This window comes from Echiichthys vipera (assembly GCF_963691815.1).
Source record: "Echiichthys vipera genome assembly, chromosome: 4".
NCBI lineage: Eukaryota > Metazoa > Chordata > Actinopteri > Perciformes > Trachinidae > Echiichthys > Echiichthys vipera.
In genome coordinates this window covers 17,751,486-17,773,761 of record NC_139829.1, presented here as the reverse complement: position 1 = coordinate 17,773,761, position 22,276 = coordinate 17,751,486, and the positions used below count along the sequence as shown (strand labels likewise).

The 22,276-nt window shown below is 38.3% G+C and overlaps 1 protein-coding gene across 1 annotated transcript in view; it reads left to right on the top strand.

Annotated features, from left to right (window-relative positions):
- The window catches only part of ccser1 (coiled-coil serine-rich protein 1), a 127,194-nt gene that overhangs the window by 54,552 nt on the left and 50,366 nt on the right, over positions 1 to 22,276 (top strand). Inside the window, exons 9-10 of the mRNA XM_083912846.1 lie at positions 5,805 to 5,882; positions 13,809 to 13,889. Of these exons, the coding sequence (XP_083768972.1) occupies positions 5,805 to 5,882; positions 13,809 to 13,889 (159 nt within the window). The remainder of the gene's footprint in view (positions 1 to 5,804; positions 5,883 to 13,808; positions 13,890 to 22,276) is intronic.

Sequence of the window (22,276 nt, the reverse complement as noted above, 5' to 3'; positions counted from 1 at the left end):
ACAAAGACACTGATCTACTGTGTTAGGTCAGTCATTTTTCTTGGAGTAATGCTACTTTGAGACAGTTTCAAAGGAAGAACAAAAAGTTTCAAGGTAACTACTGTGTCCTGCCCCAGGCTACCTCAACAATTAACAGCTGTGTTTCTGGAAAAAAAAAACAGTCCATTCACCTGCTTATAAGAGGAAAACCGTTATGGACTGAGTAATGACTTCAGAGAGAGATTTAAGCGATAGAAGCAACAGCTTAGAATAATATTATATATGTGATTTCTGCTGCCACAACATTTGGCTTTGAATATTCACAGCAAAATGCCCTTGCAGCAATTGAAATGATTCTATAAGGCATATGTTTTCTGTTGGTTTGAGTGGAGCAGCTTAAAAGGCTGTGGTTTTCAGTTTCATAAGTGTCTTAATTCACTCAGATCACACAGACTATTAAACCCAGTCAAATATTCAAGAATAATAACTGAAGTCTGATTATTTGTTAGGTCTAAGCCATAGTTAAAGCCTGTCTTTGTGCAACCCGCTTCTGGTCCTCCTAATCTTTGATTCTTTTAATTATAATTGATGTATCTGTGAGATTCCTGTCATGGCAACATGAAATACAGCATAAGTACAGTATTTCACTGCAATAATAAGCCTAATTCATATAACATCTTATGCTATATGTAATGTGTTTTGGTGATAATTCCAGCTCAGTGGCTATTGCTATATTTCCTAGCACAACTAGGCAGGGGACATCTCTCTTCTATTTCAAACAGCAGAAATATTACAGAACTGGTTTGACAGGTTGCCTCGCTGTTTCTGTGCGAAGTGTCAGCTTTACTGCCTTTTGAGGTGCTTGGGACAGACAGAGTACCTTTAGCATAACATGAGTGCTGCGGTTCACCAGACAACAGGTCCTTTGGTTTATACAGGGGAGTTACAGCTTGAAGCTTTTTGTGTACAGATGTGTCCAACAATTTGCTAAATCATAGCATACTTGGGAGATAATGGTGACCCAGCCTTCAGAGTCTACTGACAGCTGAGGAAATTCATAAAGACAGGTGACAAAGGTCACAGCTTTTAATTGTACGTTTTGTATGTGAAAATGACACATTTTTCATCACCACCTCTTTTTTACACTTTTGCTGCTTCTCTTGCCCTCATCTGTTAACGTGCATAAATAGTATGCTATTAGAGTCATAATTATAGTCAGTCAGGCAGACAGTAGATAAACACAGAGAGCAAGCAGACAGAAATAAAGATAGATAAAGACATGGATAAATATTTTATACCAGAGGTAGACAACTTAATGCTGGGTCAGTATGCACAGGTTTGTGCATTTTTTTAAATCCAGACGTAAATATAAATAGTTAGATACTTCACTGAAGTTGTCCTCACAGCCATATGCAACAACATGTAATCACACAAAGGACTGATGTGTTCCATTTAGACTTATATTAATTTTATCTAGTGTTCCTTTGGCTTGACCAGCCTACATTGTGGCACTTTCTGTACTCTGCTCCAGTTCCATACAAGATATTAAGTACACCTCTTTTGTAAGTATACAAAGAATGAAAGGGATTTAGCATTTTATACCAACAGGAAATGTGCTAATGGGCATAAATCAGACAAAGTGTTTGGAAAATGACCCGTTTCAGACACAATTTCCAGATTAAAAAAAAAAAAAATTCACAAAAAGCTAGTAAAATGCCAATAAATCATTACTGTTCTTTTTCTTTTGTGTTATAAGTGGTAACTGGATCAAACCAACATGTTAACACATTTTTTCCTTTGTTTTTCAAGCTGCTTGTTGCTCTTCCATTTCTTCTCTGCATTGCATTTTGAGGCACCACACTGGAAAATAGTAGTATTAGAATGCATGCTGGCATTTTCCAGTTTACTTCCTTTTGTAATGTTACACCCTTTAATAATGTCATGTACTCAAAACCTTTTATGACTTGAAGGTGCATATGTCTTTGTTTGTATATACAAAGACATATGTAATTTGTATGAAGAAATGGTATGCTCGTGTCAGAAACTTTTGTAAGAAACTCCTGTTCAACCCAGGTCAAACTGAAGATCTAATTTCTCTCCTGATGACTTTTTTATGATACATTTTCATCCGTGTTTATGATTTTTGTGATCACATATGGAGCTACGCATGGTCAGACCTCTATTTACAGTAATTTTTGTGATTTACTTGGCCTCTGTACCACTAGTTGAGTTGGGTTTTCTTATAAATGTTCTAACCAAGAATTCTTGGCTGTTAGTCAGGTTACATTAAAACTGAGGATGAAGAAAGATTTGAAACAGCTGCCTACAACACTTTGGCCTTAAGATCCGTGTATACTGCTGAGACATTTGAAGAGCAGATTAAAGCTCAACTCATCAGATCAGCCATTGTTTTGTTACTTTGAAAAAAAAGTTTTATACGTTGTGTCTTAAACACCTCCACCTCCTTTTCATCCTATTAGAATTTAAGTTGTTGAGGAGGCACTGTCATGGCAAAATAGGGTAAGCTGATAGCCTTCAATATAGTGACACTCTAGGAATGCATGGTTGAGGTGATCATCATTTTATATCCCTTCCAGCCCCTTCAAGTCACAAGCAATTTTGGTTTAAGAATTGGAAAGTTATAGATAAGGGTTGGGTAAATTGGAATAAAGAGAACAAGGAGAATGCATTTGGTCATACTGTTATTTCTCATGACCTTTCTCCAATTTCAAGAAATAGGTAATAAATTACACAAATTGAAAGAAGAGGGGCATTGAAATAATAAACAAGCCTCATGTTTTCACAAACATGGTTTTATAAAAAGAAGTTGAATCATTTCTGCTAACAAGAAGAATGTAATTCCTCTCCACCCCCTCTTAAACTTGCTGCTGATTGCAAGCATAGAGTGGCCTCAACCTCTATACAAAATCACATAAAGTGGATGCACTCCAATGATTTTGATCAGATTTATCCCCACTGAGGCCATTCCAATCACATTAGAAATAAATTCGCATGCCCCACTTTTCTTCTACAGCTTTTTCCATTCAATTCATCCTTGAAAAATTGGTTGGAATGCCACCTGGTGGGTGACTTAATGCACACTGTGGCTCTTCTTTCAGCAAGCGGAATAAAGTTTCTCATTTTAGTTTTACGTTTAACATTTCTTTTCTATTTTTGAATAACTTTTGGATGATAGCAAATGGTAGGGTTGCGCATCAATAGGTATTTGAGTGACAACAAAGTTAAAGTTGAATTGTAGGTCATCACATTGAGGTCATATGAGCATGTCCATTCTCTTGGCCTAGTTGAGGTGCATTATTTCTCCCTCTGTCTTATCATCCTATATTCTTCTCACAGTTTACACCCATCTCCTTCTCTTTCTTCCTGTTTACACTCACTCGTACTTAAGTTCTCGTCTAACACATAAACAAACCCTGCAAGTCAATTAAGTATACATGAATTTAGTCATGAGTCTATTCTGAACATTTGATACACAAGTATTGATATACATGCAGTGTCATGCACATACATACACACACACAGGTCACATAAGCATAAATAGTATGCTATTAAAGTCATAATTATAGTCAGTCAGGCAGACAGTAGATAAGCACAGAGAGCAAGCAGACAGAAATAAAGATAGATAAAAACATGGATAAATATTTTATACCAGAGGTAGACAACCTAATGCTAGGTCAGTATGCACAGGTTTGTGCATTTTTTTTAAATCCAGACATAAATATAAATAGTTAGATACTTCACTGAAGTTGTCCTCACAGCCATATGCAACAACATGTAATCACACAAAGGACTGATGTGTTCCATTGAGACTTATATTCATTTTATCTAGTGTTCCTTTGGCTTGACCAGCCTACGTTGTGGCACTTTCTGTACTCGGTTTTTGTGCTCCAGTTCCATACAATATATTAAGTATTTAGTCATGAGTCTATTCTGAACATTTGATACACAACTAATGATATACATGCAGTGTCATGCACACACATACACACACACACACACAGGTCACATAAGCATGCACACTGCGGTGTCTAGCCAGACAGCTCATTTAGAACAGCCTTCAGCCCTATTCGGGTGAGATTAATTTCAGAGGCTGACTAATGTAGTAATTTTCACAGCATGTTAGAGGTCTCCTCCATCTCATGTTAGGAATTTTGGGGCTGTCTGTGTATTTGTTCTGGCAGTAGGGAAATTCTTTTTTATTATGTTTAAATACAGGTATTTTCAAGCCAGGTAAACAATCCATTCAGATTCAATATGGCTGGGTTTTGTTTATGTTTTTGTTAATTTTTTTTCTTTTATAGGTTTCATCACCATGTAACCACACAGTGAAATGTTTAGCTTTGTCCTCTTTGACAATTATCTTGTGCCTGTGTAAAGCCCCCACACATATCTAAAAATCCATTAGACCTGTAAAACTATGAAGCCTGTGAATAAAAGCCATCAAAACCCTTTGAGACACTTGCATCCTAAGTATGTTAGCCTTTATAATCCCTGGATATTGTTAAACATGGCAGCCACCTCTTTAGCTGTCAAGTTGGATGGAAAGTTTGATTGGCATAATTTTGAGGAAATGAGGCATCACTTCCTCAGAAACACAGTTATGCTCCAACTAAAGTGTCCAGGTTACATTTTTACATTTCTGAATATTGATGACTTGAGCAAAAGAGTAGCTGTCTGTTTGTATCCGAGAGGTCATTTAAAGGACGGTGTTGTAGCTATATGGTTCCCTGTGGTCTCCCTCTGACTCTCTGTCTGTCCTTTAGCTAGATGGCTCCCCACGGTCTCAGACCATCATGCTCAGCCTCAGGCTCTCTCTGTCCTCTCCCTCTCTCTATCATTGTCCCCCTTTCCTCCTGTTTCCCCCTCATTTTCCTCCTGTTATCTTGCCACTCTTTTTGTTTCCTGCTTTTATGTCCTTGAAGAGGTAATGACTGTCTTTCTGTCTGTCTGTCAGTCATTTTGTTCTCTCCATCTTATCCTTCCTTCTCTTTTGGTCTCTAATTTTTTTCTCTTATTCTCTCTTTTCTTCTCTCCTCACAGTGGCACTCTCTGGCCACATCTTAGCTACCTGTCTATTTTATAATTAAGCTGAATATTTTAATGAAAACTGCTAGGTCTGAAGCTCAGCTACATTTTCAGTGTGTAGCCTGAGATACTGTTGCAGCTCACAAACAACCTGAATGACAATCGCAGCACAATCATAGTCACAGCCAAGAATACATCATAAAGATCAAATACATATTAATATGATGCAATGACATGTTTTATAATCATTTATAATCATCCCTTGTTTTTGCTGGGAAGCACTTTGTTTTGAAAGGTGCCATAAGAAGAAAGTTATTTTTATTAGTATTATTATTCTTCTCCTGTCCTCCTGTCTTTCTTGCTGCTCTTCATCTTCCCCACAGTAATGTCCCCTGACAACACAAGGTCATATTAAAGTGCTGTGTGGTCTGGGGTGCTGCCATAGGACACACCAAGTTTATCACAGACACGTAGAGAGAAGAGGAGATCACAATGCCTGCTGCATGCATGACAACTTTATCACAAGTACACACACACTAGCAAGACCAGCAACAAACACGCTCATAAATGCACATAAAACACTTGCAAACACACGTTAACTTTTATGGAGACGGACAGAAAATCACACACACACAAACACACACAGACACCTTTTGTATGTTGTCATCCTCTTAGGCTCTATGTATTGCTTTTGCGGGAATATGGTCTCTTATATAAATCACTGCTGTCTGCGGTGTCCTAAGTAATGTGTAACATGGTGTCTTGTTGCTTTTGTTTAGGATCTCGGCAGAGAGGAGGCCTTGCTGCAACAACTGAGAGCGAAAGATGAACTGATTCTCAGACTCCACAGTGAACTGGTAAGATCCACTAACCAGCAAATACACATAATAATAATAGGCAGGTTTTTGTTTCAATGTGAATGCAATATAACACATCCTCTTGGCACCTTGTGTAAATGTCTGCAGAATCATTTTGATTCTTTTTGAACATCAAAATAAACCTTAAGTTATGTTCGCTCAATTCAATTCAATTTTATTTATAGTGCCAAATCATAACAAAAGTTATCTCAGGACACTTTACAGAGTAGGTATAGACCACACTCTACGACCTATTTATGATTCACATAGACCCAACAACTCCCCCATAGATCGCGGTGGCAACGGAAACCTTCCCTATAACAGGCAGGAACGTTGGACAGACCCAGCTCTATGGAAGAAGGCCATCTATCCTGACAGAATCAGCTTAAAAGCAACAACACAGTTAAGGCTCAAAGCCCTAGCTGTAAGCTTCATCAATGAGGAAAGTTTTGAGTTTACGCTTAAATATGGGGACAGTGTCTGCCTCCCGAACAAGGTAGCCCTGCATTCTCAGAGCGCAGCGATCTAGTCGGGTTATACGGTACTATGAGCTCTTTAAGATACGACAGAGCCTGACCAATAAGAGCTTTATAGGTAAGAAGAAGGATTTTAAATTCTATTCTAGATTTTACAGGTAGCCAGTGCAAAGAGGCAAATACAGGAGAAATATGTTCTCTTTGATTTGTTTTAGTTAGTACACGAGCTGCAGCATTTTGGACCAACTGGAGACTCTTAACAGACTTATTGGAGCAGCCTGATAATAAGGAGTTGCAGTAGTCCAGCCTAGAAGTAACAAATGCATGGACTAGTTTTTCCGCATCTTTCTGAGACACAATGTTCCTAATTTTGCAATATTCCGCGAATGAAAATATGCAATCCTTGTTGTTAGTTTTATGTGAGAATCGAAGGACATATCCTGATCAAAAATAACACCCAGATTCCTTATTGTGGGGCTGGAGGACAACACAACATAATCCAGAGTAGCAATATCTTTAGATATTAAGTTTCAGAGCCTTCGAGGCCAAGTACAATAACTTCAGTTTTTATCTGAGTTTAACATCAGAAAATTGCAGGTCATCCCGCTTTTTAATTCCTTAATGCACATTTCGAAGTTTTTCTAACTGATCGGTTGCTTCTGGTTTGATCGACAAATATAATTGTGTATCATCAGCATAACAATGAAAATTTATGGAGTGCTTCCTTATAATATTTCCTAAGGGAAGCATATATAAGGTGAATAGAATCGGTCCAAGGACAGAACCCTGTGGGACTCCGTGACTGACTTTAGTGTGTATGGAGGATTTGTCGTTAACATGTACAAACTGAGATCTATCTGATAAATAAGACTAAAATCCAACTTAATGCTGTTCCTTTAATGCCAATTAGATGTGATGGTCAATAGTGTCGAAGGCCGCGCTAAGATCTAGTAAAACGAGCACAGAGACAAGTCCTTTGTCTGAAGCTATTAGAAGGTCGTTAGTCATTTTTACCAGTGCTGTCTCAGTGCTATGATTCGCTCTAAATCCTGACTGAGAGTCCTCAAATAACCCATTATTATGTAAAAAGTCACACAACTGATATGCAACTAAGTTCTCGAGGATCTTAGAGAGAAAAGGCAGGTTAGTTATAGGTCTATAGTTGGCTAGTACCTCAGGATCAAGACTGGGCTTTTTAAGAAGAGGTTTAATTACAGCTACTTTAAAAGACTGTGGCACATAACCTGCTGATAAAGGACATATTAATAATATCTAATACAGAAGTGCTAACTAAAGGTAACACTTCTTTAAGTAACCTAGTTGGAATAGAGTCTAGGAGACAAGTAGAAAGCTTTGATGCTGAGATAGTTGTGGTTAATTTGTTATGGTCAATTGTAGAAAAGCAGTACAATAATATATCGGGTTGTACAGTTGTTTCTAAGGTTCCTTGGTTTGAAGAAAAATTGGTGCCAAGTGAGTTGGTTTTGTCTCTAACAGTTACATTTTGTTGTTAAAGAAGGCCATGGAGTCGTTACTACTGAGGGTTATAGGAATACATGGCTCAATAGAGCTGTGGCTCTCTGTCAGCCTGGCTACAGTGCTGAAAAGAAATCTAGGATTGTTCTTATTCTCCTCTATTAAAGATAAGTAATAGGCTGCTCTGGCATTACGGAGGTCCTTCCTATATGTTTTTAGACTTTCTTGCCAAACTAAGCGAGATTCTTCCAATTTTGTGGATTGCCACTTACTTTCCAATTTTCGTGATATTTGTTTTAATTCACGGGTTGGTGAGATATACCATGGAGTTAACTTCCTCTGTTTCATTATCATTTTTTTTGAAGGAGCAACAGAGTTGAGTGTTGTTCCTAGTGAGCCTGCAACACTGTCAACAAGATGATCAATTTCAGAGAAATTAACGTTAGTACAGGAATCTTGAATATTAGGCATTAAATTAAATGCAGATGGAATAGCTTTCCTAAATTTAGTTACAGCACTATCAGATACGTTTGCCCAGAGGTGAGTAGTCATCTATAATATGAATTCAAAAGTTATTAAATAATGGTCTGATAAAATAGGATTCTTCGAAAAGACTATTAAGTCATTGATTTCCATACCGTAAGCCAAAACAAGGTTGAGGGTGTGATTAAAACAGTGAGTAGGTTTATGTACAAAACTGACTAAAACCAATCGAATCTAATAGAGAGATAAACGCAATACTAAGGCTATTGTTATCAACGTCCACATGAATATTAAAATCTCCTACAATGATTACTTTATCAGATTTAAGGACTAAATTTGACAGAGACTGAGAATTCAGATAGAAATTCAGAGTACGGACCAGGAGCACGGTACACTATAACAAGTATAATTGGCTGCACAGTTTTCCAGGTTGAATGTGAAAGACAAAGAACAAGACTTTCAAATGAATTATAATTTAGTTTAGGTTTAGGGTTTATTAATAGGTCTGAGTCATAAATAGCTACAATGCCTCCTCCTCGACCACTGCCTCGAGGAATATGAGTATTAGTATGACTGGGAGGAGTGGATTCATTAAGGCTAACATATTCTTCATGACACAACCAGGTTTCAGTCAGACAGAGTAAATCAATATGGTTATCTGATATCAAATCATTTATTAATACAGCTTTAGATGACATAGATCTGATGTCCAAATGTCCATATTTTATTTAATGATTTTGTTGCATTATTGCAGATTTGGTGTGGATTTGTATCTAGTTTTTCTGTATAGCTCCTCTACTGTTCATTTTTGATTTAATTAATTTAGATGATCGTGAGGCAGTGTTTGTATAGGATACTGAGCTGGAAAGTGCTCTACCGGGGCTTGCGGACAGGTGTGTAAGACTGCAACTCTTCTTACTGTGCGTCTGTGATAAGGGCAGCACAGAGAGGTGTATTAAACTCTGCATCATGATCCCAACACTGGGTTGTTGTCAGGAGGTGGTGGTAGTGCAGGTCCGGACAGTCAGGTCAATGTTGGCAGATAAAAGTCTTGTCCCCTCCTGGTTAGGGTGCAGGCCGTTGTGTTTAAAAAGCCTGGGTCTGTTTAAGAAAGCCGTAAAATTGTCCACAAATGGAATCATTTTCCCCAGGCAGTATCCTTTAAGTCACATGTGCAGCTGGTGGAGGCAGCTGTAAATGACATCACCAAAACGGTAACCATAATAGTAACTGGACTGAAATGATTGTATGTTCATTATGGAGTAGTTGTTCAGAAGTAAAGCTGGAAAGGATATAGAAGTGTTTAATTTATCCTCAGTAGTTTTGTAGTTAATTGTTCTGTAAAATCAAACAAACAAAATAACCATTACAAAGCATTTACTAAACCAGATTGTTAACATATACCAAAAAATGACAGCTCCATTTTGACTTCCTGATGGCAAAACAGCATTACATTACAGTTGCCAGCCAGAATACTAGATGTAAAATAATGTTTCTCCAAAATAATGCTAAGTCTTATAACGTATAACGTAATTTATCTAAAGAAAGCAACTCATTGTCTCAGACATTGAGAAATGTAAGGTTTGCTCATCTTTTTTTTAATCTCTATCACAGTTTCTTTCTATTCCCTGATTTTCCAAACTTTTAAATGAATAATTAAAACAGCTTGAATGTTTTTGAATTATTTGTTTTATGGGTATAAATTAAAGACTAAATGCCTTTGAAGCACAATTTTTCATTCCCTTTTAAGCATTAGAAATCCTTCTCTTTTTTAGAAAGGTTGAAAACACATTTCAAAGAACAGGAAAGTTTTACTTTTGTTAAATAATTTGCCAAACAGCTTTGTCAGTTTTCCTTCCTCTTATGATTTGTGATACTACATACACCAGAGGGCGGCATGGCAAGAAGGACTGACCACAGAAAGAGAGAGGAAATTAATGTCAGAATGGTTTTATTATAGTTGGCTCAAAGTCACAATATCAATATCACATGGCATGGCACCAGAAAGCCCATCCTTTCCATCTTTGTTAATGTATATTGCTTGTTCCCTCCAACTTAATGTAATAGCTGAATTATTATTGGGACTCCAGTCGAGAGAGAACTGTAATGTTTTCACAAATTGGCCCCAGAAGATAAGGACAGGAATCATGGAGTCATTTACATGTTTGGATATTTGAAATAATCAAATTATATGGGGGATTGGGGATGGGGATTTAAATGCAAAATATATTGTGTTGTCTTTGTTTCTTTCAACCCTTTTGGAAGCTCAATTGTTGGATCCTCTGCAAAAAATCTCCATACGGCAACATTTTCCATCATTTATCACCTACATGTCCATCATTTCTCACCTGTTTTATCGAAGCTGTGTAATGCAGACATTATGCCAGGCCTTAGCAGGATAAAGTGCCAGTGTTATGGTGCTATTATGAGAGATGCCAGTTCAACCCACTGCCTTGAGTCTCATGTGGCATCTGTTTGTTTGATCACTTTCTGGCACTCACATTCATTTCTCTCCCTCAGGAGCACCTATCCTCCTCTCCCCTCTTTCTATGTGGGCTGTAATCAGCACTGTGTGCACATGATGTGGAGTTAATACCAAAATTGAGCACATTTGTATTCAGAGCTCAGGCTTACCTAATGGCTTAAATGGCCACTCAGACAGCTACATGCACAGGTACAGTTTCTCCAGAACACAACTGTGTCTAGAGTTACCCACTACTCAGACCTTGAGCTTTTCTCTTAACAATACCCAATCCAGAAAGGAGCTGTATGACATCTGGTGACATTGTTTAACAGTAACAATCATTTGCAATGTATGTCTACAAGCCATGTAGAATACTGTGCACCCACACACTAAAATTCCTCTGAATTCCATTCAGTCATTTCTTATTTTATTTTATTTTATTTTATTTTTTCTTGCTAAAAAAAATACAAAGAGCAGCCTATTATCATGTATAATTAATTTGACGTTGACATTATCAATAAAACACGTTTTAAATTAACTTCTCGAAATTAGCTAATTAGAAGAAGAAATTACAAAACAAATTTTACATATTTTGATATGTATATTTCGATAATTTTGATATGCTCTATGGCCTGTGAACCAAAGCACAAACTGCACTATAGCAGTGTTATATTAATATTTCTGTAATGGTCTGATCCAAGGTTTGTAAAAAAAATAGATACATCTCCAGGAGAGTAAATTAACATATATATCAGTGAGATAATTGTAATGAAAATCTACACTGTGACAACTTTATTTGTGCCATCTAATGTTTTGCCCACCCAAGCATGAGGAGGGAGGACTATCATTTCCGTATAGTGTAGTCTAGTTCAACACCACTGCAAACTATAAGAATACCTCAATATAACTCCTCTCTGAGAGTGTCAATCAACAACACAAACATTTAAACTTGAAGTAGCCATTGTAAGGCTGGTCATATTCAGTGACCCAGTGGAAACTAACAGTTCATAAGTCTGTCTATCAATACTTTCCGAGCTCTGTGGCATTCAGCAACCAGCCCATTCAATCCTGCTGAAGGTGTACATTTTTAAAGACAGGTCACAAATATATAGTTTCATGTTAACAAGGATGAGAACTTTCCTAAAATGGCAAGGCACTGTACAGGAATACATTTTGCATTTGTAATAGGGACTTTCCAGCTGCACATTTTTTGCAGCAGCAAATATTTACACCAGCAGGACAGTTTATGTGGGATCTAATCCAATTCAACTAGAAATGCTCATGTTCATGGTAATGGAGGGAGCCAGCGTAACAGCATGGCTCATTGGCGTGTTTTTAATGGCATTTGCACAATAGAAGTCTATGACACAGAGGAATACACTATACCGTGTCATGCTTGGGCAGCACAAGCACTAAATGTTTCTTTTTTTTCCCACATCACACATGGATCCATCAGTCAGTCTGCTCTGGCTCCTAGCTCTGCCAGCTGAATTTAATTTTCAGACACGTACTGCTTGTGTCTTTACGAGTAAAAGCGTGCAGATATCTATTTGTGTGTATATTGATAAATTGTCTAATACTAGCCTCCCCTGTTTCCTTACTGCACCAACAGCCAACCTTGTTTTTAACTGCACCATGTCCTTGGAACAATGGTCATTCTGTCATGCTTCAAAGTTGTGCATTTCTGTGGCCATGTTGTCCTCGTGGTTGTGGTGGTGGTGGTATATATATATATATATATATATATATATATATATATATATATACACAGTATGTCTATGTGTGAGAGTCTAAAAGGGATACCTTTCCTGCTTCAGCTTAGTTAAAGTGCAGCATCTTGAAGGAAAGGGCAGCTCATAGTCAACGCTCTCCTCACTCTGCCTCCGTCTGTAAATCTGCCAGTGAAAACCTATTAATTATCTCCTAGAAGGACCTGCTAGCTGGCTGGCCATCACTAGCTGTCACTTTTTATGAGTTTTCTCCTCTCTTTGCTGGTGCATTTTGTTGAAGGACCATGCTCCAACTGCAACATTTAGCTGCAGAAAGCTTCCTATGCTTTTCACATGGGCTTGTGCATGACTAATGAAAAACTTAAATTTTTACCTTAATCTGTCAGCTAGCTTCTGCTGGATTTGAACAGGAGAGTGTATTGGGTTAAGAGCTATATCATAAACTAACTTTCTTTTAATGCTCCTTACCATTAACCCCATCCTTACACCTTGTCCTAATTTGGGTAATTTATTTCAATAAAGGTTAATGAATTTCTCAGTATTTCATAACCACAGCAACTGTCAACCAGTTCTGTTCCTAGACCCATGAGCTGCATAGGGTGAGCATGTCAGAAAGATTAGTGACATCTTCATAAAATGCTCCCAGGGGAAATAGTGCAGAGTTCTTCTCATTAAGAGGACTTTCAACTTGACTTTTCAAAATAATCACATAGGTAACACAGGAGTCGGGAGGTCGCTGGTCAAGGTAAAAGTGCTGTATTTTAAAGGACAGGGCAAACACTTTTCTCTCTACAACTCCGTCTGTAAATCTGCCAGAGGAAAGCTATTAATTATCTCCTAGAAGGACCTTTCCAGCAGGCTGGCCAGTACTAGCTGTCACTTTTTATGAATTCTTCTCCACTGGTGCACTTTGAGGAGGGTCCCTGCTCCGATATTTGGCTGTAGAAAAGTTCTCCTGCAATTCAGCCAAGTTTTATGACCTATTTGAATTTTAGGAGGCAGCCAAAGGGGAGAAAATGATTTGGCTTTGTTTAGGTTCCTTTGATTTGCAGTTTTTTCTTTTTCTTAGTTAGTTATACATAAAAGCCAGCTATACTAAGTGTTTCAAGTTGAGGCAAGCAAGGTCTGCTGGATGAGCATGTAGTTGTTCTGACTTACTAGTATTTGATGTTCTTTCTTTATGAGATTTTGGACGCGGCTGTGTGTGTGTGTGTGTGTGTGCGCTTGTGCATGCGTGCGTGCGTGCGTGCGTGCGTGCGTGCGTGCTTGCGTGCGTGTGTGTTTGTTTTGTATGCAGGAGAGTGCCAAAGCTGCCCTGAAGATGAAAGACTGCCAAATGACTGACCATGCTACACAGACAGAACACGCGGGGCCAGAGGTGAGATACACACCGACCACAAACACCCTCTCTCTTTCAACTCTATCAGATACAAACGCAGACAATGTATCATCAACAATGTACTGTGCATTGAATTTATAGTGCTGAAAATGTGCTTTCTGTAAGAATGCCTGAATCTATAACATTACAAATCACAACTCTAACAAAAATCATCATCGCAAGCCCTTCCTTCTCTATCCTCTTACTTTGTTATTTTATTTGTGGCAATGCATTTTATTCAGAGCCACAGCCGCCATCCACCACCTTTCCTTCCTTCTTTTCTTTCCCATCTTTTCATATTGAGCTAAAGCTCTAATCCATCTTATTCATTCTAAAGATGTTGTACTGCAGTGACATTCATATTATAGTCCACTACCTGCCCCTCCCCTCTATCCTCAAATTCCCACAGTGAGAGAGGGTGGGTGCTGAGCTGCTATCTACCTAGGCCCTTTGTATACATTGCCTCTTTGGCTTCACAGTTGGCTGACAGTATGGGAACGCAGCAGACTTAATGGATGACTGTCTAAAAATGGCTGCCTTACCGGAAACAGGAGCAGAGTTTTGGAGTCTGTTTCTTTATTTCTCGTTTTCTTCTTTTAAAACACTTTTTTCATCTCCTCTGAAAATTCCCTCTATACCTTTTATCCTGCTGTGTATGAAGTTGGCAAGAAACATTGTTAAAAGGGGAAAGCTTTGTTATTGTGTGAGCGAGGGGTTCACAGTTAATTTAATTTTATTACGATTTTGGCCTCCAACTATTATGAAAACAAGATAATTCAGATAAAACCATTAATTTGCCAGATTTGGTTTCACAATGATGCTCTAATTTATGTTGTATTGTCAATCTAGTGCACCACATTCCTTTACAGTGGTGAAAGCCATGCAGTGCATTCATATCATCTTATCATCAATTGTTGTAGCCTAGAAAAACACAATACCATTAGCACTTTTGAAACATATACTGAAATAAGGATGTAGTTTCAAACTCAATTATATTATTACATATTATTATTATTATTTAATTGTGTTATTTTGTTGATTTATTTAACATATATATTTTTTGTACTTTGTTTAAGTAAAAAAAAAAAAGTTTTTTAAAGTTTAGTGACTAATCATGTTATTTAATCGTGATCTCAGTATTTACCAGAATACTTTTGATTTGGATTTTTGCCATAATCAAACAGCTCTAAAACCCACACTAACATACACTGACTTATACATACATACAATCACAGCGCACACATAATGTTTGACTTACTCATGAAATGTCAATTGCAAAAAAAATGCACATACAGAAATAAAACCTTCCTTCTGTTGACTTTAATGTATGCTGCACTGTGTAACCTTTCCACCAGTGAGAACTTTTGCTACACAAAGCACTTTATGTTATATTAAAGTTAACATTTCTTTTCCAGTTAATCTTGACAGTGTCATTATGGCGGCAAAACAAGATATGATTAAGGTATTGACAGTGGATCTGGTGTGTGTATCTGTGCTTAAACAAAGTGCACTGCTCAAATTAGAGACCGCAGACGACAATAAAGAGAATTAATCAGCTGAATGGATAGGTCTTTACAGTTGTGGACATACAGTAGGTTACCTTGCTGGAATTATTACAGAAACAAAACTATATTGTTATTGTTAAAGTTACAGCCTCGAAGATCTTCATTTCGTTCTCACCATTGGCGATAAGCAGTAACTACAGGTGTGTTTTTTCAAGATTCAAGATGTTTATTGTCATATGTTCAGTTAAGACAGACGTCACACTGCACAATGAAATACTTACTTTGCACATCTCCCTAGTCACAAAGAAAGTAAAAGTCGAAATAAAATAAAAAATAAAAAATATAATATTTGAATCTCACTTTGACTTGTTTTGGAAGTTTCATCATCCGTAGTCACCGCTTTTTTCTTTGTTTGGTTGGCCATAGTAACCGTCTACTCGCAACGCTAGCAGAGACCGGAAAAAAAAGCAGTATGCTGCTTAACAAACCAATCACTGTTGGTTGACGGTAACGTTGCACCGCTTGTGATTTTTCCCTGGAATATCGTAATTAAACAGATGCAAGGGTTTTTATCAGTGGACTATATGATCAATCACCATTGTGTCACCTCAATTGGCCATAGATAGACTTTACAGATATTTATTTAAATGAAAATCTTCAAATTTTCTTTAGGATTATTACCTTTATATTAAAATAATGTAAAATGAAAGTGAAACTGACAAGGATACCTTACTTATTTAATAGAAGTTTGTGTGCTCTTTAGAAAGTTCTGTGTCGATCATGTGTCCCCCCCAAAAAAAGCACTGATCTAAGTGCACTTTTTGCAGTGCACTATTGACCAGGTCCACACAGGAGGGCTGTAGAAGAGTCTTGACACCAAAATTACAGTGTGGAGCTGGATTGTTAGTGACAAACCTTACTTTGACTGCTTGTTCTGCAGTGCAAGACAAGTCACCAATACAGGTGCAGGCAAGAAATATGCCTCACTACGCCTCAAAAAAAAAAGTCACTTTTCTGAGTGCTAAGCTTACCTCTTCGTATCTTTCTTTCTTACTTTTTCACACATGCACACACATTAACACACAGCCTTGGATATGTCTGCACTGTGCCCCGTTTCCCCTCACTGACTATGCATAATGCATTTCTCATAATGTGCCTGAAATGGCCTCACATAATTGTGTATTTGTCAGAACTGGAGGCTACAGCATGCAAAGGTGTAGGTTTGTGTTTGCAGTATGTGTTAGTCTGCAAATTTGTATGGCTGCTCATGTGTTTGTCATTGCCTGCGTGTCTGCCCATACAAGTGTGTGTGTGTGTGTGTGTGTGTGTGTGTGTGTGTGTGTGTGTGTGTGTGTGTGTGTGTGTGTGTGTGTGTGTGTGTGTGTGTGTGTGTGTGTGTGTGTGTGTGTGTGTGTGTGTGTGTGTGTGTGTGTGTGTGTGTGTGTGTGTGTGTGAGAGAGAGAGAGTCAATATTCAATCAATATTGAATATTATCAATATTCTCCTGCTCCTCTGACATCGCTAGATTCAATGATGTATGATTTAATGGACTCTACTATGGTTTTATTTTCTCATAGGGTGGAGTTATATCTCACTGGTTAGGGTGCCAGGCTTAGAGTTTAAACACCACAAGATCAAATCCCACTGGTGCCATGTATTTTGTGTACATATTAGATCAAACTGCAAAAGAAGAACAAAAAGTCTGAAGCCTAAATTTGTATTTTTTTCAATCTCAGCCCATTTTTCGGAACAAAACATTTGACTGAAATAAATGATGGTAAAGCTCACAAGGCAAGGCAAGTTTCTTTATATAGCACATTTCAACAACAAGACAATTCAAAGTGCTTTACATACATTATATATATTCTCGTTGTTTGTCTGTTTTTATGTGTTGTCATGCCTCATGTGGCATAATTCACACATTAGTATGGCAATGTCACTGACAGAGCATGCATTTAGTTGAACTACTTTGTTCAAACAGAAAAAAATTGAATATTGAGAAGTATTTTCGTGTAGTTGATACCTACAGTTATTATATTTTTGTTGCTGATGTCCTGATTAATTTCAATTAAATTAATTCTAATTTCAGACACCTTGATCACCTTGATTTGCCTGTCAAAGTGGGACGCGGGAAAGATGTTCTGTCTTTGCTCCTACAGTAAATTGTATATGTGGAGAGATTAAATCTGTGAAGATTCTCTCAATTATATCACCTCTTTGAGGTGAAGTAGTTTGATTAATTTGCGGTTAATCATTTGAATTCAAATAGTGCACAATATCAGCATACCAGATATACAATATCGGTTCATTCAAAAGGAGTAGCACCATACGAAAAAGTAGTAGGACAATACACAAATATCAGATGAACAAGCTCATCAGTGTCTCAGGGTGTAGTATGTTGGAGGTAGAGTAGTATCCCAAACTCCGTTTATCCATTGTGTCTTGTCAGGACCACAATAACCTTATCATCCTGAAACAGTAGGTCCGACTTTAGAAATCCTGGCAAGCACTCAACCGTATGGCATTGCTATCTGTTATAAAACCAGTTCCTAGCTATAGAGTCCTCCATATGCTCAGGCCCCTTTATTAGATGGGGTCTTAATTAGAGGAGCAGCTGGCTGCCCGCTAGCAAGCTAGGCTAGCAGCACAGGTGACTTAACTCAGCAGTAGCTACAGCATGTGTGGCCTGATTTTAGCCTCCCCCCTCCCTACGCATGTGTGCATGCCTGTGTGTATTAGAGAGAGAGAGAGTGTGAGTGTGAGTGTGTGTTTGTAAGTGTGTGTGGGGGATGCTGCAGTGTGGAGCAGGCCTATATAGGTTAGCTACCCCAGTGCATCGAGGACAGTCTGCTAGCAACAGAAAGTGTGTCTACAAGTGGGGCAGCTATTTCTACTGCTTATGACACCTCATGAGGTCGACCATCTCACTCTCTACCTCTATCTCACTCACCTTCTTTTATGGAATGTGCTCCTATTTTTTCTCCTTCTCTCCTACCAGATGTTGTTCACTGATCACAGAAAGCGCAGAAGTTAGCCTTAAGAAGTCCCTTTACTCACCAGGGTTTCCAGGCCTCTAGGAATCCATATTGGATTCTCCTGCTCTGGTTTCCACCCCGTCGGACACGCTGTCCTAGAGACAGCTCCTGGCCCATCATACAACTTAAGGCCAATTTTCCTCAAAGTTCCTAGTTCATTATACTTTAACCGGGCTACCTTGAGTGTTGCTGAGTTTTAGGAAGTTCCAGAAAAGTAAAAGGATTGCTTGCCTCACTCCTCCTCACAGAAAAGTCACCATGTGCTCTCAAATGATTGTTTGCATGAATTTTGAGTTGAGATTAAATGACAGCTGAGATGCTCATCTTGTAAATTCTCACAGCTGTAGTTAGTAAATGGAAATTGACACTCAAAGCTATCATGAATAATGGCCCGTTTTGCATTTATCTTGTGTAAGTCACACACTATAACAGCCTTTAGATATGTGCACAGCAGGGGGCTCTACCAGTATGTACATGTGATATTTTGGGACCTTGTGAAGATTGCTGCTCAGGAAGATCCAGACAGCCACTTGGAGATGGCAAGTGGCAGTGTAGTGAAAGGGCCTGACAAATGTGTGGACCGAGATCCATTTTTCAGTTCTGCACTTAAATATTTCTCCTCTTACTATCAGTGTGCCGATGTAGATGTGTTAGGTAAGGTGAAAGGGAAACTGAGAGTAGACGCATGTCCCGCAGAGAGTCTTAAGAGCTGGAGGTATGGTGACTGTTGGAAAGTTTTTTGGAGGGGATTGAATTGATTGAGATTGCTTTCTTGCAGCAAGCTAATTTCATGGGCATTCTTAAAAGGACAATTTTATGACGGGAATAAAATGCTCTTGATAGTTAGCTCACTCTTGTTCCCTTTCTCAAGCTGTCTTTCTCACTCTTTTCTCTGTCATTTTCTATTCCCCCTAGATTTGTGCAACTTTACTTTTTTGCCTCTCTTTTCTCCCCCTTTTTCCCCTGACTCCATCCCCACCCCTTTTGTATCCCCTCTCTCTCTCTCTTTAGGAGCTTCTGAAAAGAATGAGAGGAATGGAGGGATAGTTGAGGATCATTTATCATCTGTTTGTGGGCTATTACTGTTGAAAGGAGAAACATTGAAGTAGATCATGTAGATTCTTCTTTTTCTTTCATCATGTGCTAAAGAATCCTCTCTTGGGCAAGTCATTTCATATGAGGAATGACTTGTTTCATCATTTCTGACGGCTTGTTCATTTAACTCAAGACCTGACGAGCCATCATTATAAAACATGAATTATGTAGAGATGTTAAGGTCATAAATGATTTAATATAGACATATGCAGATAGGGCATTGGGTTGTAGATATATGGAAGAGAAAAAGAGCTATTTGACAAACATTTGACATAGTTGCTTCTACTATATGTAAGAAAACACATATTATATACATAAACTTTATTTTAATGGGTTGCGCCTAGTTTTGCAACCAACCAGTCCTACTTCCAAATAGCACATTTATCAGTTTCGATTTCAGACTGCTTACTGATAAATGCTAATTAATTATAAGATATGTAAGAAAATCCAAAATAACTGACAGCTAATGCCAAGACCGAGCAGTAACAATAGAGAATGGATAATCAGATATGTCCATGTGTGACCCTATAAAAACTAGAGGTCTCTAAGCAGACATTTTTACTCTGCTGACACCAAATCCTTGTGCAGGCCAATCCTTTAAAGTTGTCTTGAATAAAACAAGACAAATGTGTCAAGTAAAGAATCACATAGAGGCTTCCTTTATTTAAAATGGATTGTGTGTTTAACATCTGTAATAGAAAAAAGGAAAAAAAAGCATTTTTCATCTGAGACAACTAGCATTGTTTTTTTATGTATGCTTGGACCTTTATTCTTGCACTTGGATCATTCCAGTCTGTGTTCTGGTCAGATCATCATCTGATGTGTCCTCGCCTGGCCAGTAGGCTTTATCTGTTGTCATCTTTGTGGTCTTTTTAAGTGCAACATTAAGAGATAAAGCAAGTGTCATACATCATGTTATACAGTACCTACCTACAAAGTCTTTATTTGCAAATCATCATGACTAATATATCCACAACTTTTATCCAAAATGTGTTATAACTGTCAGTAAATTGAAACATGGATTAGAATCGCATTGCCAGACACAGTGCTGTGTATTAGTGCTTGGGTATGGTGTTGCTGCTCAAGACTGCAGCTGGGTCAGTGTCCCTCAGTGTCTGTACGGGACACACTGGGCTCTCAGAGCAACTGTTTGACCACAGTGCTCTCTGTTTGACGTCGTGTGAAGAGCGGCAAAGTCTGCATAGGGAGTTGTATAGTCAAATGAACACTGGACTTTCACCTGGGAGATCGGTGTACTTGTCCCATGTGAAACTAAAGGTTAATGTAAATCAAATGTAGTTTTAACCCGAACCACAATCTTTTCCTAAACTTGAAGTGCAAACATCATTATGAAGGAAATGTTGATTGCACATTGTAATGGCTATAGAAATGACACAGACGGTATTTAGATTGGTTCTCTATAAGCCTCACGCTACTGTCTGCCCCTGGGTATGAACTCCTGGCAAAATGACAACTCGCTTTACCATACAAAGGAAGAGAAAAAGGGTTTGAGTTGTACTTATGATGGTAATAAAATCAAAACACAGTGGCTTCATAGTCTGAACAAAGACGGCACACTTTTTCCTCACATAATGTCAACAGCAGCATATTACAGCTTCACTACTTTGTTCTTACCTTTCACAATAAAAGCCACTGCTAACCAGGGAGCAAAAAAACTACACAATCCTTCTACTAAGCTAGACCAGCTAGTAACAAAACATAACTTATCTGTTGGCAAGTTGTTTCTTTTGAATTCACAACGGGTCTACCCTGTGCATTACGGACACCTGGAGAGGACACGCTCAGGGCTGTTTATATTTCTTTTAAGCAGTCACCATCGTCTTGCACACTTCTATACCCCATATGCAGCAAAGAGTCCCCTGCAAAATAGATAGCAGAGATAGTGGAAGGGGAAGAGAATGTCTGATGTGTTGGATGTCAGGCTTTATCCCTGCATTGTACATCCGGTAAACCAGAATCAGCTGTATAATGCAATTGAAAGATTAGATAATCTGAGTTTAGCCCTGCTACATCTCCATGAATTCTCCTCGTGCCACCTTTCAGGTGTGTGAAAATGATTTTCTAAAAACACACAGCCATTGATTCTTTTTATTTGCCTTTGTTCTGGGGATGTTTCTGTCCAGAGCTATTGATCCGGAGGGTCAGGTGAAAAAGAACGCTTTAGTTAAGATGCTTTTACATATGTCCAGCTACTGTATTATTGCTATGTACGGTGGTGACCGCGATCCCCAGTTATGAGAGTCCTCCTAATGAGTGCCACTGGTTGGTCTTTACATAGCTTCCTTGGACTGGGGAGCCCTGAATCAATATGGAAAATGACAAAGATCACATGAATCTGCGTCATCAGTGCTCTCCGCGTCTGTGCCAATTAAAGCAGGAGGATGGAGCGTCCAGTTATTGTGACTATGTAGGTCTTCAACTCCTATTCCTGTAAAGTAGATCATTTTGTACAGCCGTAGTCCTTATTGAGTAATGGTGCTGCTAAGGATAGAAATACGAAAGAAAGATAGAGAGAAAGAGGAGGAGATGGGGGCTGAGCACAAAAGAGACAGTTTTTGCCCTACTTTGAGTTTTTATACATTCTTCTTTTTATGTCTGTCAGTCTTCTTTTCCTCCCATCTTTCTTGACTTTCTTCCATAATTTTATGATTTCCCTAATCCCCCTTCCCTCCGCACCCTTGCTCCCTCCATAAAAATACCCTTGATTTTCCTTTCTTTCTCTCTGCACAGT